Source organism: Vicia villosa, linkage group LG5 (assembly GCF_029867415.1).
Source record: "Vicia villosa cultivar HV-30 ecotype Madison, WI linkage group LG5, Vvil1.0, whole genome shotgun sequence".
Classification (NCBI taxonomy): Eukaryota; Viridiplantae; Streptophyta; class Magnoliopsida; order Fabales; family Fabaceae; genus Vicia; species Vicia villosa.
This window is the reverse complement of record NC_081184.1, coordinates 123,554,793-123,569,730: the sequence shown is the minus strand read 5'-3', so window position 1 is coordinate 123,569,730 and position 14,938 is coordinate 123,554,793. Positions and strand designations below refer to the sequence as shown.

General features: G+C 37.5%; 2 protein-coding genes across 2 annotated transcripts; both read left to right on the top strand.

Annotated features, from left to right (window-relative positions):
* Nucleotides 1-1,264: 1,264 nt before the first annotated feature.
* Nucleotides 1,265-2,944, top strand: LOC131605325 (uncharacterized). Its single transcript, XM_058877698.1, has 3 exons — nucleotides 1,265-1,556; nucleotides 1,641-2,082; nucleotides 2,164-2,944. The coding sequence occupies exons 1-3, from the start codon at nucleotides 1,265-1,267 to the stop codon at nucleotides 2,942-2,944; spliced, it is 1,515 nt and encodes a 504-aa protein (XP_058733681.1).
* A 438-nt stretch (nucleotides 2,945-3,382) lies between these two features.
* Nucleotides 3,383-6,412, top strand: LOC131605324 (uncharacterized). The gene is made up of 4 exons (XM_058877696.1): nucleotides 3,383-4,370; nucleotides 4,545-4,748; nucleotides 4,897-5,754; nucleotides 5,835-6,412. The coding sequence occupies exons 1-4, from the start codon at nucleotides 3,383-3,385 to the stop codon at nucleotides 6,410-6,412; spliced, it is 2,628 nt and encodes an 875-aa protein (XP_058733679.1).
* Nucleotides 6,413-14,938: the final 8,526 nt, after the last annotated feature.

The following is a 14,938-nucleotide window of genomic DNA, read 5'->3' as shown; positions in this document are numbered from 1 at the left end:
TGATCGCAAATTCATATCATTTATATATGTTTTTGTCATCATCAAAAAGGGGGAGATTGTTAGAACAAGATTTGTTCTTATCAATTATCTTAGTTTTGATGATAACAATAATATGAATTTTGCTTAAGATAATATGGTACTCTAATCCAATGCAATTTCCCTTTCAGGAAATATATATAAAGAGTACGCATAATTCAGCGCTCAGAAGTTGTGTCTCAAATGGTTCAGCATGCAACATCAGAACATGGTCTGGCAAGACATCAGAAGATGGTCGAAGCAGAATCAGAACATGGGTCTATGGAAGCATCAGAAGAACATGAGATCAGAAGCACTGAAGATCAGAAGATGGTATCACGCAACAGAAGCACTTCAAGATCAGAAGATCAGAAGATGCTATGCACCAAGCTGTTTTGACTCTGATGATATTCAAACGTCGTATTCACAAACATCAGATCAGAAGGAAGTACAGGTGGCAGACTACGCTGACTGACAAAAGGAACGTTAAAGCTACTAAAGGCAACGTCAGTAGACACAGCGTGAACAAGGCTCGAGGTAGTTGACAAAAGCGTATAACATTAAATGCAATGCTGTACGGAACACGCAAAGCATTAAATGCACTCAACGGTCATCTTCTCAACGCCTATAAATATGAAGTTCTGATGAGAAGCAAGGTTACCAATTCTTAACAACTCTGAACGAAAATAAACTTGCTGAAACGCTATTCAATCAAAGCTCAGAATCTTCATCAACTCACTACATTGCTGTTGTAATATCTTAGTGAGATTAAGCTTAAACGATAAGAGAAATATCACAGTTTGTGATTATAGCTTTTAAGAAGCATTTGTAATACTCTTAGAATTACATTAAGTTGTAAGGAACTAGAGTGATCGTGTGATCAGTATACTCTAGGAAGTCTTAGCAGTTGGCTGAGCAGTTTGTAACTAGAGTGATCAGGTTGATCAGTAGACTCTAGAAAAGTCTTAGAAGTTGTCTAAGCAGTTGTTCCTGGAGTGATCAAGTTGTGATCAGAATACTCTAGAAGACTTAGTCGTGGACTAAGTGGAAAACCATTGTAATCCGTGCGATTAGTGGATTAAATCCTCAGGTTGAGGTAAATCATCTCTGCGGGGGTGGACTGGAGTAGCTTCGTTAACAGCGAACCAGGATAAAAATAATTGTGCAATTTATTTTTATCGTCCAAGATTTAAAGTCACACTTATTCAATCCCCCCCTTTCTAAGTGTTTTTCTATCCTTCAGAAAAGAATGCTGATATTGCAAAATAAGAAATCATCATGTGGTCATCCTACCAGTGCCCCATCCCCAAGTACAGTCTCCCCAGTTTCTATTCCAAATGTAGAAGATAGAGCTCATTCAATTGATGCTCGCAAGAAAAGAAGGCTTATATTAGAGAATAGAAAGTTTTCTGTCATACAACCTGAAACACAGTATTCCCAAGTGCCACTGTCTAACTCCGAGGATGAATGCAGCTCATCCAATACTTCAGACTCTGAAGATGATATGGAACAAGCACCGTTAGCAGATTCAAAATTACAAGGTAATATTACAAGGACTAAACATTTCAACGGCATATCAAATTTTTAGATCACAAATGACAATATGATAATTTCTAAATCTGCAGAATATTCTGATATAGGGGATCAAATATGGGAATGTACATATTGTCATGCACACATGTGGCTTCAAGAACGTGCCAGTAAAACCAAAAAGGAACATGTTCCCACATTCCATCGCTGTTGTCGCGGTGGTAAAATTGTTGTACCTTTACTTGAAGAGGCACCCCCACTGTTGAGACATCTGCTGTTTAACAAAACATCTACCGAGAGCAAAAATTATCGAAATAATATTCGAACATACAACTCAATGTTTTCGTTTACTTCTCCTGGAATGAAATTTGACACCACATATTCAAAGAAAGGAGGACCACCAACTTTGAGACTGCACGGTCAAACCTGTCATCGAATAGGTACTCTACTACCAGAAAATGGAGACCGTCCGCAATATGCTCAGCTATATATTTATGACACAGATAATGAAGTTACTAATAGAATGAAGTGTTTCAGGTATTTCTAATATTCCATAAATAGTTAAGGTCTTCGTGATCATTACCTATATTTATTTTTAACGTCGCATAAAATGCGCAGAGACAATACTGAAATTGACGAGAACACTGTTCATAATTTGAAGATCATGTTAGATGAGTTCAATATTCATGCAAAAGTCTTTAGAATGGCGAGGGATGTCCTGGAAGATAATGCATTCTTAGACTTAAAACTGAGGGTTATATGTGATAGACCTGAGGATGGACGCGTGTATAACAGACCAACGGTTTCAGAAGTTGCTGCACTAATTGTGGGAGACATTGATTCTGCTTGTAATAGGGACATTATTATTCAAGCACGCAACGGTGGTTTGCAACGTATTGATGAGTTTCATCCAGCATATTTGGCATATCAATACCCTCTGATATTTGCGTATGGTGAAGATGGTTATAGGAAAAATATATTGCATAGATATCGCCATGAAACTGAGGTGACCCGACAAAATCGTCAGAGCATCAAGGACTGGCTTTCATACAAGTTACAAGACCGTAGCGAGGAGGCAAAAACTTTGCTACACTCACGGCGTCTATTTCAACAGTTCTTGGTCGATGGTTATTGTATGATGGAATCTGAAAGGCTGAACTGGTTGCGAAATAATCAATCAAAATTAAGAGTGGGAAAATATAACAGGTTGACAGATGAATGCAATAACGATGATGGCAGACAACAACAAAAGTGGGGAAAGCGAGTTGTCTTGCCTTCATCTTTTGTTGGGGGGGAAAGATATATGGATCAACTGTATTTTGACGAAATGGCAATTTCAAGTAGATTGGGTTTTCCAGACCTATTCATTACATTTACTTGCAATCCAACATGGCCATAAATTATCCGTGCCTTGTCCGAAACTGGGTTACAACCACACAGTCGACCCGATATTATTATTAAAGTCTTCAAAATCAAATTTGACGAACTCATTGCAGATATAACAAAAAAGCATGTTCTAGGGAAAGTTTTGGCCTGTAAGTATGCTTTTTTATGTTCTTTTAATTAATTAACATCTTCTTCCTAAATTGAAATTACATATTAACTAACTGGTACATTTATAGTTATGTACACTATTGAATTTCAGAAGAGGGGATTGCCACACGCACATATTTTGATTTTCTTACATCCTCAGAGCAAATACCCCACACCATCTGACATTGACAACATCATCTGTGCTGAAATACCAGACCCTGCTGTTCATCCGAGGTTGTATGCGTTGGTTAAATCTAACATGATGCACGGCCCATGTGGAGTGGCGCGCACGACATCAACCTGTATGAAAAATGGTAAATGCTCTAAATACTTCCCAAAGAAGTTTAACGAGGAAACTATTGTTGATGCAGAAGGTTATCCCCTCTATAGGAGAAGATCAAAAACCCACGTTATTGAAAAAAATGGTATCGCATTGGACAACCGTCATGTGGTACCTTATAACAAAAGATTTCTCCTCAAATATAACGCACATATAAACATGGAATGGTGTAACCAGAGCACTTCAATCAAATATCTTTTCAAATACATTAGCAAAGGCTATGACAGAATAACAGCTTCGGTGTCAACCAACAACAATGAACCGGTTGATGAAATAAAACAATACTTAGATTGCAGATATATCTCACCATGTGAAGCATGCTGGAGAATTTACTCCTTTCACATTCATGGTAGAAGACCGGCAGTTGAACGTATGTTTTATCACTTGGTAGGCGAAAAGGCTGTTTACTACACTGATCACGATCGAATGGAAAATGTTTTGGAGAATGCAAGTGTTACTGATTCCATGTTTACTGGTTGGCTATCTGCCAACTCAAAGTATACTGAGGCACAGTCACTCACTTATGGTCAATTTGTATCTAAGTTTGTTTACCACAAAAAAGAAAGGGAGTGGAGGCCCCGCAAAAAGGGATTCACCATTGGGAGATTGATATGGGTTCCACCAACAACAGGTGAACTTTTTTACCTGCGGATGATGTTGACGGTAGTCAAGGGACCAAAAAGTTATGAAAAAATTCGCAAGGTCGGTAATACCCAGTATGAAACATTTAGAGATGCATGCTTTGCCATGGGATTTCTGGAAGATGACAAAGAATATATTGGTGCACTCAAAGAGGCCAGTGAGTGGGGCTCTGGACATTTTGTCCGAAAACTATTTGTGGTGATGCTATTATCAGGTGCTGTTAATCGCCCAGCACACGTTTGGAAGGAATCATGGCAGCTGTTATCTGATGGTGTCCTACATGCTCAAAGGCAATTGGCTTTAAATACAGGTTTTTAAGAGTTTAAATTTAAACAATATATGCTAAATTATTGTTGCAGTTATATTATCTATCACTCTCTCTCTCTCTCTATATATATATATATATATAAAAATGGATCTCTTCTATTAGCCAATGCATAATTTTCTTATTTATAATGTTGAAAAACAGAATTGGTTCTCACAGATGCCGAATTACAACATTTGACCCTGATTGAAATAGAAAAGCTGCTTCAAGAAAATAAAAGGACACTAAAAGATTTCAAACCAATCCCTTATCCAGATGGATATGTTCTGCAACAATTAGGTAATAGACTGATATATGACGAACGCAATTATAACATTGCCAAAACAAAGACAGAATTCACAAATCTCTTTCGTGGACTTACAGGTAAACCATTGAAATTATTATTAACTAAATTTTATAATACTACTGTATGTTTGGTTGATCATTTAGCGATTCATAATAACTATATTGTTAGTTATGCTATTGAAGAAAACCAATTTTGTGAAAGACCTTACTGATAACCTTGACCCAGATGAACAGACAGCCATGTATCAAAAAATTATGCGCGCAGTTGAGTCTCAGAATGGTGCAGTCTTCTTCCTACATGGTTACGGTGGAACCGGTAAGACATACATGTGGAGAACACTGGCAGCAGCATTAAGGTCGAAGCATGATATATGTCTGACAGTCGCAACCAGTGGTATAGCGTCATTATTGTTGCCAGGAGGTCGAACTGCACATTCAAAATTTAAGATACCAGTGCCAACGCTCGATAATTCTACTTGCAAAATTGAGTATAATGATGATGTGGGAGACCTTCTTAGACAAACTAAACTAATTATTTGGGATGAGGCTCCAATGGCACACAAGCATACTTTTGAAGCACTTGATAGAACGCTCAGAGACGTAATGTCTAAATACGGTAACTCCAAGGAGATGTTTGGTGGAAAAGTTGCTGTGTTTGGAGGTGATTTCTGGCAGATTTTACCTGTTGTCCCTCGAGGAAGCCGTTCGGATATTGTACATTCTGCCATAAATGCGTCTTACATATGGAATTCTGTTCAAGTGTTAACATTAACCAAAAACATGCGCCTCCAATCCGGTCCGACCGAAGATGATAAAAATGAAATGCAACAGTTTTCTGAATGGTTGTTAAGAATTGGCGAAGGAAAAGTATCTGAGCCCAATGACGGTGTGACAGATTTTGAAATTCCACCTGACCTGTTGATAACACAGTTCGAAGACCCAATCGTCGCCATTGTTGATGCTACATATCCTGACTTAATTCACAATTTTCATTCAATCCAATACCTTAAGGGTCGAGCAATTCTGGCTTCAACATTAGAAATTGTGGAACAAATAAACAATCATATCCTTGACTTAATCCCAGGTCTACATCTCTCTCACTACCCTTTACGAAAAACAACTTTTCATATTAATTTCACTTAACTCATTATATTCTTCATACAGGAGACATTCGGGATTACTACAGCTCCAATACTGTGGATAAGTCCGAAATCAATGACGACACAGTGGTAAATATCCTAACTCCGGAATTTCTCAGTTCCCTCCGTACATCTGGTTTGCCTACCCATCATTTAAAGTTAAAGGTTGGAACACCAATTATGCTCATGAGGAATATTGATCAGTCAGAAGGACTATGTAATGGAACAAGGTTGATAGTAACAAAATTAGGGATACATGTTATTGAAGCTTCGATAATAGCTGGAAAGAACTGTGGCAATCGGGTGTACATCCCACGAATGGATATGTCACCTTCCCAATCACCATGGTCGTTCAAGCTCAACAGAAGACAGTTCCCCATTATAGTGTCATATGCCATGACAATTAACAAATCCCAAGGACAATCTTTGGATACTGTTGGTCTATACCTACCAAGGGATGTTTTTACACATGGACAAATATATGTTGCACTATCAAGAGTGACAACCAAACAAGGAATCAAGATATTAATACATGATCAACATGCAAAAGTTAAAACAACAACTACAAATGTAGTTTACAAGGAGATCTTTGACAATATATAATTTTTGTATTTGTTGCTTTTATTATACTGATTCTTAAATTTAAATCCCTTTTAAGGTTTGCTGACAGATCGACACTAAAAAACTTCAAAAGCAATTATAGTGATAGCTGCCAGTTACTGCAATATACTATCCGGGAAACCTATAAACGTAACATATTGCACAACGACATCGGACATCAACTCTAAATACAATACATTCACCGGCATCGATTTTATGACATCTACAAAACATATCCCACCCAGGACCTAACTCAGTATTGTAAGGATCATGAATGTTTGACAGTTTCATTGTTGTGGACATACCGCTGTCCCCACACAAAACAAGGGCTTCATACCCACAACTTCCCAAGATTCTTGCAGTATTTAACCCCAACTTCTGCAATACAAACACAAACTGTTAAATCATACAATTACTTCATTAAACCTTAACCCAAAAAACTGAAAAGTATTAGAATAAGTTACTAAACTAATTTTCCATCATTTAATGAAGACTGAGAAACTGTAACAACAAACGAATGAATGTTGTCATCAAATGTGTATCGGCTGTGAAAGTACGGTAAATCCACCCAATCTCCCACTTCTTTAAACCAGTTTATTCCAAAATTATTGTCCCCATAATAACCAAATTCAACAATAACGCCGACAGGAAAAGCATAATATGCTTCTAACAAGCACCAACCACTTATTATCATCGGATGATCGCCAACTTTATTAAAGATCAACTCATGGTGGACACCATGGTTGTTGAGCACTGTCCAAAATTTGTTTAATTCGTCATTGTAATTCAGTGTGAATTCTGGATCAATTTCAGGATACATCTTGAAATTTACAATACTTAATTTATGAGTCGAGAGTATTTTAACATAATAAACAACATAATACCAATACTTAATTACACAAGAAACTGCTGTACATACCTGTGAACATACTTTCGCAATTAAAAAACAATTAATCTGTCTGGAATGAATGAGAGTTCCTGTTTTATACATTTAGTAGAAACCAAAGACACAACTTGTGTTTGTATGATACTCAAAACACTGCAAACTATACCTGTTTCAATGTGGTTTTTGGTCTTTTATATAACAACAAACATATATGGTATCAATATTGTAACATTCACATTTAATTTCGGTTATAAACATTCATTAAAAACTATCTTATAAAACACATCTATTAATATAATAACCACACAATAAACTTAATATTACATATAACATATTATAGGACTTACCCAACAACTGACATGAAACATAAAGATACGTCTTAAAATTACATCAAGCTTCGAACAACATAAAACAAACACAACCCCACCACTAATACATAACCATTGTCACACCATCATTACTAAAACTATCATTACATAACACACTCATATTTCAACTGCATTATCCACAACGGGATCGGTTGACCACTGCCACAGCTACCATTTGTGTCCCAGGTTGCACTGATGAACAAGGTTTATCGCATATTACAAACCTCAGCCGGTCACCATCTTGAATGCCTCCTTCCTTCACAAAATCACACCATCCCTTCCAAAGATATCTCTCAACTCCATACTCCCTCTTGGAATAATGAAGCTCACACTTGAATACCCTTTTGAAGTCAGAATCACAAAACAAGACGCACGTATAGCGCTTGTCCAAGCAGTTGCGGACGACTTCTTGAGGAAATTGCTGCAACAATAGCATATAATATATCATCTTTAACCATACAACTTAAATAGAATTAGAGGAAATTCAAAAACAAGAGTGTTTGAAAAAACTTAACCCAAACATAACTAACTTAATATACTTACAAGCACATTTTCAGAAGCTACTTTGACAGAATCAATAACCTTACACCAGGAATAGTATTTGTATCCATCCTCTTCCTTCGTATCAATGGATTCCACCCTCCTGCTCCTCTTTTCTTTTGCAATCGTAACAGGAGAAGACCTCCTGTTAGCCACATCACCACTCGCCAAACTGTTATCATGTTTCCCATCAGTCAATCTTTCAACCACAACCTCTTTCCCAGTTATTTGACTCCATAAACGAGCACTTCTTCTAGGACCACTACCAGACGTCACATTAACCTCACTCCCAATGTTCAGCATTTCCCAACTTCTTTTCCATTCTTTCTGAATCCGCCTCTCCTCCAACACCCTCTTTATGCGATATTCATTTTTGAGCATATCCCATGTTTCATCAAATTTCATCTTCCTTGCATTCCTGCTGAACAGAGACTATTCAGAATCAATATATAATTTCCAATAAAACGTGAATCAACGATTGAACATGCAAAAAGAAATAACATAACGTGTATCAACATTAGCTGATTAAACCGTCTACATTACAAATCAAATTTACACGCAGGAAATCACCTTCCACCAGAAATCATTGAACTGTTCTCCCCCATTTCACTAATTCCTCAACCAAACTTCTGAAAAACTAGGCGTAAAATCTTTGACGGCATAAACCTTATATTAAAAAGTGAAACTACGTAACGTATAGAAACAAACACAATGTTTCCTACTTCATCTGCAGTAATATATTACTCTATTCATCACTAATGACACTAAAAGCCCATTACTACTCACACATGACCATTCCTCTATTACAGCCACCATAATACTTAATGTCATAATTCTCTTCAATAGAAACTTAATTCCAAACGTTAAACGTTATGTTAAAACTAATAAACAAACCCAATAAATAACTAAAACAATATAAAAATCTTTACAACATAAAAATAAGTCCCAAACGAACAAATTGTCTTTCCGCTATTAGGTCAATAAAAATATAACGGATAAATGTAATAGTATTATTAGAACTTCTTTTTATATTAATCAAGAACACTAATCTATCGGAACTTCAGCAAATAATATAATTCATTCAAAACAAAAACACTGAAGGATAGAAAAACACTTAGAAAGGGGGGGTTTGAATAAGTGTAGCTTTAAAAACTTGACAGATAAAAATAAATTGCACAGTTATTTTTATCCTGGTTCGTTGTTAACTAAACTACTCCAGTCCACCCCCGCAGAGATGATTTACCTCAACTGAGGATTTAATCCACTAATCGCACGGATTACAATGGTTCTCCACTTAGTCAGCAACTAAGTCTTCCAGAGTCTTCTGATCACACACTGATCACTCCAGGAACAACTGCTTAGATACCCTCTAAGACTTTTCTAGAGTATACTGATCCACACGATCACTCTAGTTACAACCTGCTTGGATAACCTCTAAGACTTCCTAGAGTATTCTGATCCACACGATCACTCTAGTTCCTTACAACTTAATGTAATCAATTCTAAGAGTATTACAATTGCTTCTTAAAAGCGATAATCACAAACTGTGATATTTCTCTTAACGTTTAAGCTTAATCTCACTAATATATTACAACAGCAATGTAGTGAGCTTTGATGAAGATGAAGATTCTGAGCTTTGAATTGAACAGCGTTTCAGCAAGTTTAATATGAGTTGTTTTGGTGCAGAATCGTTAACCTTGCTTCTCATCAGAACTTCATATTTATAGGCGTTGGAGAAGATGACCGTTGAGTGCATTTAATGCTTTGCGTGTTCCGTACAGCATCGCATTTAATGTTATACGCTTTTGTCAACTACCTCGAGCCTTGTTCACGCTGTGTCTACTGACGTAGCCTTTAGTAGCTTTTAACGTTCCTTTTGTCAGTCAGCGTAGCTTGCCACTTGTACTTCCTTCTGATCTGATGTTTGTGAATACAACGTTTGAATATCATCAGAGTCAAACAGCTTGGTGCATAGCATCTTCTGATCTTCTGACCTTGAAGTGCTTCTGAGCGTGATACCATCAGAACTTCAGTGCTTCTGTTCTCTTGTTCTTCTGATGCTTCCATAGACCCATGTTCTGATTCTGCTTCGACCATCTTCTGATGTCTTGCCAGACCATGTTCTGATGTTGCATGCTGAACCCTTGAGACAAAGCTTCTGAGCGCTGAATTATGCGTACTCTTTATATATTTCCTGAAAAGGAAATTGCATTGGATTAGAGTACCATATAATCTTAAGCAAAATTCATATTATTGTTATCATCAAAACTAAGATAATTGATCAGAACAAATCTTGTTCTAACAATCTCCCCCTTTTTGATGATGACAAAAACATATATAAATGATATGAATTTGCGATCAGAAAGAACAGACGGCAAAAGACAAATTACACAGCTATAGCATAAGCATATGAATATGTCTCCCCCTGAGATTAACAATCTCCCCCTGAGATAAATAATCTCCCCCTGAAATAAATACTCGAAGAACTTTAATAAAAGACTTCCCTGATTATTTCGGTAGAGACGATCATATAAGCTTCTGTCTTCAGAGAATTCATAGCTTCTGACTTCTGCTTCCATTGGACAGCTTCAGAACTAGAATTTCTTTAGATCCCTAGAACACTCATAGCTTCTGATTCCTGCTTCCATCTAGGACAGCTTCAGAACTTGAATTTCTTTGATCTTCTGAACATTCACAGCTTCTGATTTCTGCTTCCATTTAGGACAGCTTCAGAACTTGAATTTCTTTGATCTTCTGAACATTCACAGCTTCTGATTTCTGCTTCCATTTAGGACAGCTTCAGAACTTGAGTTTTCTGGATCTTTAGAACATTCACAGCTTCTGATTTCTGCTTCCCTCGGATAGCTTCAGAGCTTTGAATTTCTACCAACATCACTTCATGCTAGATTTGTATCAGAACATTGTTGAATGTACCAGAGCATCATCAGAGCATCTCTGCATCCTGAAATGTTACAGAACAAAAACTAAACGACAAAAGTCAGCATGAACGAGTTAGAACATAAAATATATATTCGAACACATTATATGTATCAGAGCCATATAGGCTAAAATAATGTATCAGAGCAAATAGAATTTTGTCGGAACAAATAGACCAATATGGATCAAATTCTATTATCAGTGCTTCTGATTCATTCTTCTTTCTTGCTTCTGATCTCTGAAGCTTGATAGCACTCAGCTTGCTTCAGTTTCCATGGTTTTGCTTCTTGTGTTTGCTTTGAAGATTTTCTTCACTTTTTTATACCTGCAAAACACTTAAACCATATAGAACTTGCAGTTCTTGTTAGTGAATGTGTGGGAGCTTTACCCAGCAACTGATAGATTAATCAAATCATTTATCATTTATCTTCTCCCCCTTTTTGTCATAACATCAAAAAGAATATTTCAAAAGATTCAGACGAATAAAACGACAAATAAAATCACTGGAATGTAAAAACAAAGAAACTTTTCATTGATAATCAACAAGAAGGATTACAGGAGAGGAATGCAGGAAAACAGATGCAACAACGAAAGAAAACTACAAAGACCAAAGGACTAAGATCCTAGCCTACGCAAAATCCGCGCCAGAACATCATGAATCCCGTCAGTGCTTGTAGCTTGCCTTGCCATGAAGGAGCGAAACTCAGCATTGGCTGCTTCTTGCGCGTCCAAACGAGAAGCCAGCATAGCTTGATTCTGATGAAGAGTTTCCAGGGTCTCCATCAGAACTGAGGTTTCACCAGAAGAAGAGGCACCTAAATTTCTGCCAAGAGGGACAGCAATCTCAGCAGGGTGATCTTCTGGAAGATCTTCAGCTTGTGCATCTTCCATTTCCTCATCTGAGTCTGACTCAGAAGTCGCCTTAGCATATTCTGGTTCAGGCAGCTCAGAAGTTCCAGCTTCCAACGCTTGAAGAATAGCTGCTAGGTTTGTTGGAGGAGTAGGACCAGCAACTTCAGCAGGATAAACCACTACTGGAAAGACCATGTGAGGTGCTTTTTCAGAAGGGTTCATTCTGAACCAGTTAAACAGCCACTGAAAATCTCCAGTCAGCACAGGAAACCATGGTTTCCACACCACGATGTCTCTGCAGAGATTTTCTTCTTCCAGCTCATCTGCAGGTATCTTCTTCTCAAGAACACTTCTGTTCCTGATGAGATAGTGATAGCTGCTTTCACCAGCTTCCAGCCGAAGACCACGAATACCAGGAGCTTCAGACATGATCCTTCTTTGAGTGTCTGTAGCCCTAACCAGAAAATCCTGACGAAAGGTATCCCAAAGGTTGCTTGTAGCATACTCATCCAGATGGTTAAGGTGAGCAGCACCCAGAATCTCCAACCAGCCATTCACATCAGAATGTAAAAGCTCCAAATATGATTGAGTGGTAGGGGTTGGAGGGATGACAGTGAACCTGGAGTCGGGAAGAACAACACTGTAGGGATTAGGTGTTCTGGTGGGAAAAGGGTGTGAGAGAGATGAAGATATGTCTGATGGATGGGTTGAAGGAGAGGAGATATCAGATGGTGAAGAAGGTGGTTCCGAGAGGATGAATGAAGAGGAAGAGGTGGTGGAAGTCTTTGAGGAGGGAGTGATCCTTACTCTTTTTGGTTTGGTTTCTGGTTCAGCAGTTGCCTTTCTCTTTTGTTTCTGATCATTATCTTGATTCCCAGAGCTTGACGGTGGATTCATGATGAAGTTGCAGATATTTGAAACTGCTAGGGTTTATGATATGAATGTAAAGAGAGAGAACGAAAAAGAAACTGAATGCAGAGTGAGAGAAATATAAGAGGGAAAAGAAACGTTTGAAGAATATAAAAAGAAAACTGAAAGAGAGTAAATGATGAAAAGCATTTAATGTTACGTGACGTGAGGAGAGATAATAATGACAAAAGACGTGATTTGCACAGTTACCTAAGTAGACGTCCCCTCAACTGCACGCACGCTTGTCCAGGAATAGTGAACACGTGTTTATCATCTGGATAGCCAGTTACAGCTGTTTTGCTTTTAAAGAGATTCTGAATCAACTTAGACAATGAAACGTTAGTAATAACTGAATCACAATTTCTAATTGATTTCAATCAGAACTTCTTAAGAAAAAGATTTCATTTCAGAAGATACCCATATATAAGAATTTCTCATCTTCTCATTCTGAGCTTGTTTCTGAAGACCCATTTTGTACCGATTCTATTGAATCCATCTGGTCTAGGAACAAGATCCCAAACATCATTCCTTGTAAACTGATTCAGTTCTTCTTGCATAGCAATTATCCAGTCTGGATCTTCTAGAGCATGATCAACAAAAGTTGGCTCGATCAAAGATACAAGACCTAATTGACAATCTGCATTGTTCTTAAGGAATGCTCTTGTTCTGATTGGATCATCCTTCTTTCCAAGAATGACATCTTCTGAATGACCAGAGATGAGTCTGGATGATCTTCTGACAGATGGTTCTTTAGTAGCTTTTAACGTTCCTTTTGTCAGTCAGCGTAGCTTGCCACTTGTACTTCCTTCTGATCTGATGTTTGTGAATACAACGTTTGAATATCATCAGAGTCAAACAGCTTGGTGCATAGCATCTTCTGATCTTCTGACCTTGAAGTGCTTCTGAGCGTGATACCATCAGAACTTCAGTGCTTCTGTTCTCTTGTTCTTCTGATGCTTCCATAGACCCATGTTCTGATTCTGCTTCGACCATCTTCTGATGTCTTGCCAGACCATGTTCTGATGTTGCATGCTGAACCCTTGAGACAAAGCTTCTGAGCGCTGAATTATGCGTACTCTTTATATATTTCCTGAAAAGGAAATTGCATTGGATTAGAGTACCATATAATCTTAAGCAAAATTCATATTATTGTTATCATCAAAACTAAGATAATTGATCAGAACAAATCTTGTTCTAACAAACACTACCATAACGATAACACACCTATCTTATCATTTAATACATAAAAAAACTTAATTCAAAATTGTTATATGATTGTTCACGGGAAGATCAAAAAAATCATAAACATCCCCTCTATCCAACCAAAAATTAACAACATTAAAACCAACCATACTGTTCAGGCAATACATATTACCAAAAAAATAAACACAGTCAATATTACAAGTCCAAATCCAAAACGCCCTACCCCTTGACCAACGTAACATATAGCCGTCTCGGAGGATTCTCTATGGTGAACCACAAGGTATCTCCAGTTCGGACATCCCTATTCTTCACATACTCGTGCCATCCTCCAGCCATAAATTTTTCCCTCTTAAACGGCTTTTCGTTTCGCATTGGCCAGCCAATCTCCACATAATAACTCCTCCGAGTATCTTCATCTATAAGCTCAATGCCTCTTTGATTCCACAACAGATAGTGTTTTGAAACACAGGCAGGAAAAGACTGCAACGAAAACATATAATAGTAAAATCATTGACCCTATCGATTATATCATAACACATAAAAACTCACAGTACTAAAGTATTACCTGCACATTAGTCTGCATGCTCTGTCCGTCTTTAACCTCAACCTTCCAACTGTGGTAAAAATCATATCCTTCATCCCTAACTCATCACTCCCCGAATCAGAGCTACGGTCATCGACACAAGGATCCTTCAATAATTGGACAACTTTCATCTGATTTACACTATATTTTTCAAACAGACCTTCATACTTCTCATCTGAGCTAACATATCTGGAGTATCATCAAAAACATTAATGGCGGTCTTTCAAATAAACAAAATAAATGTCCTAAAA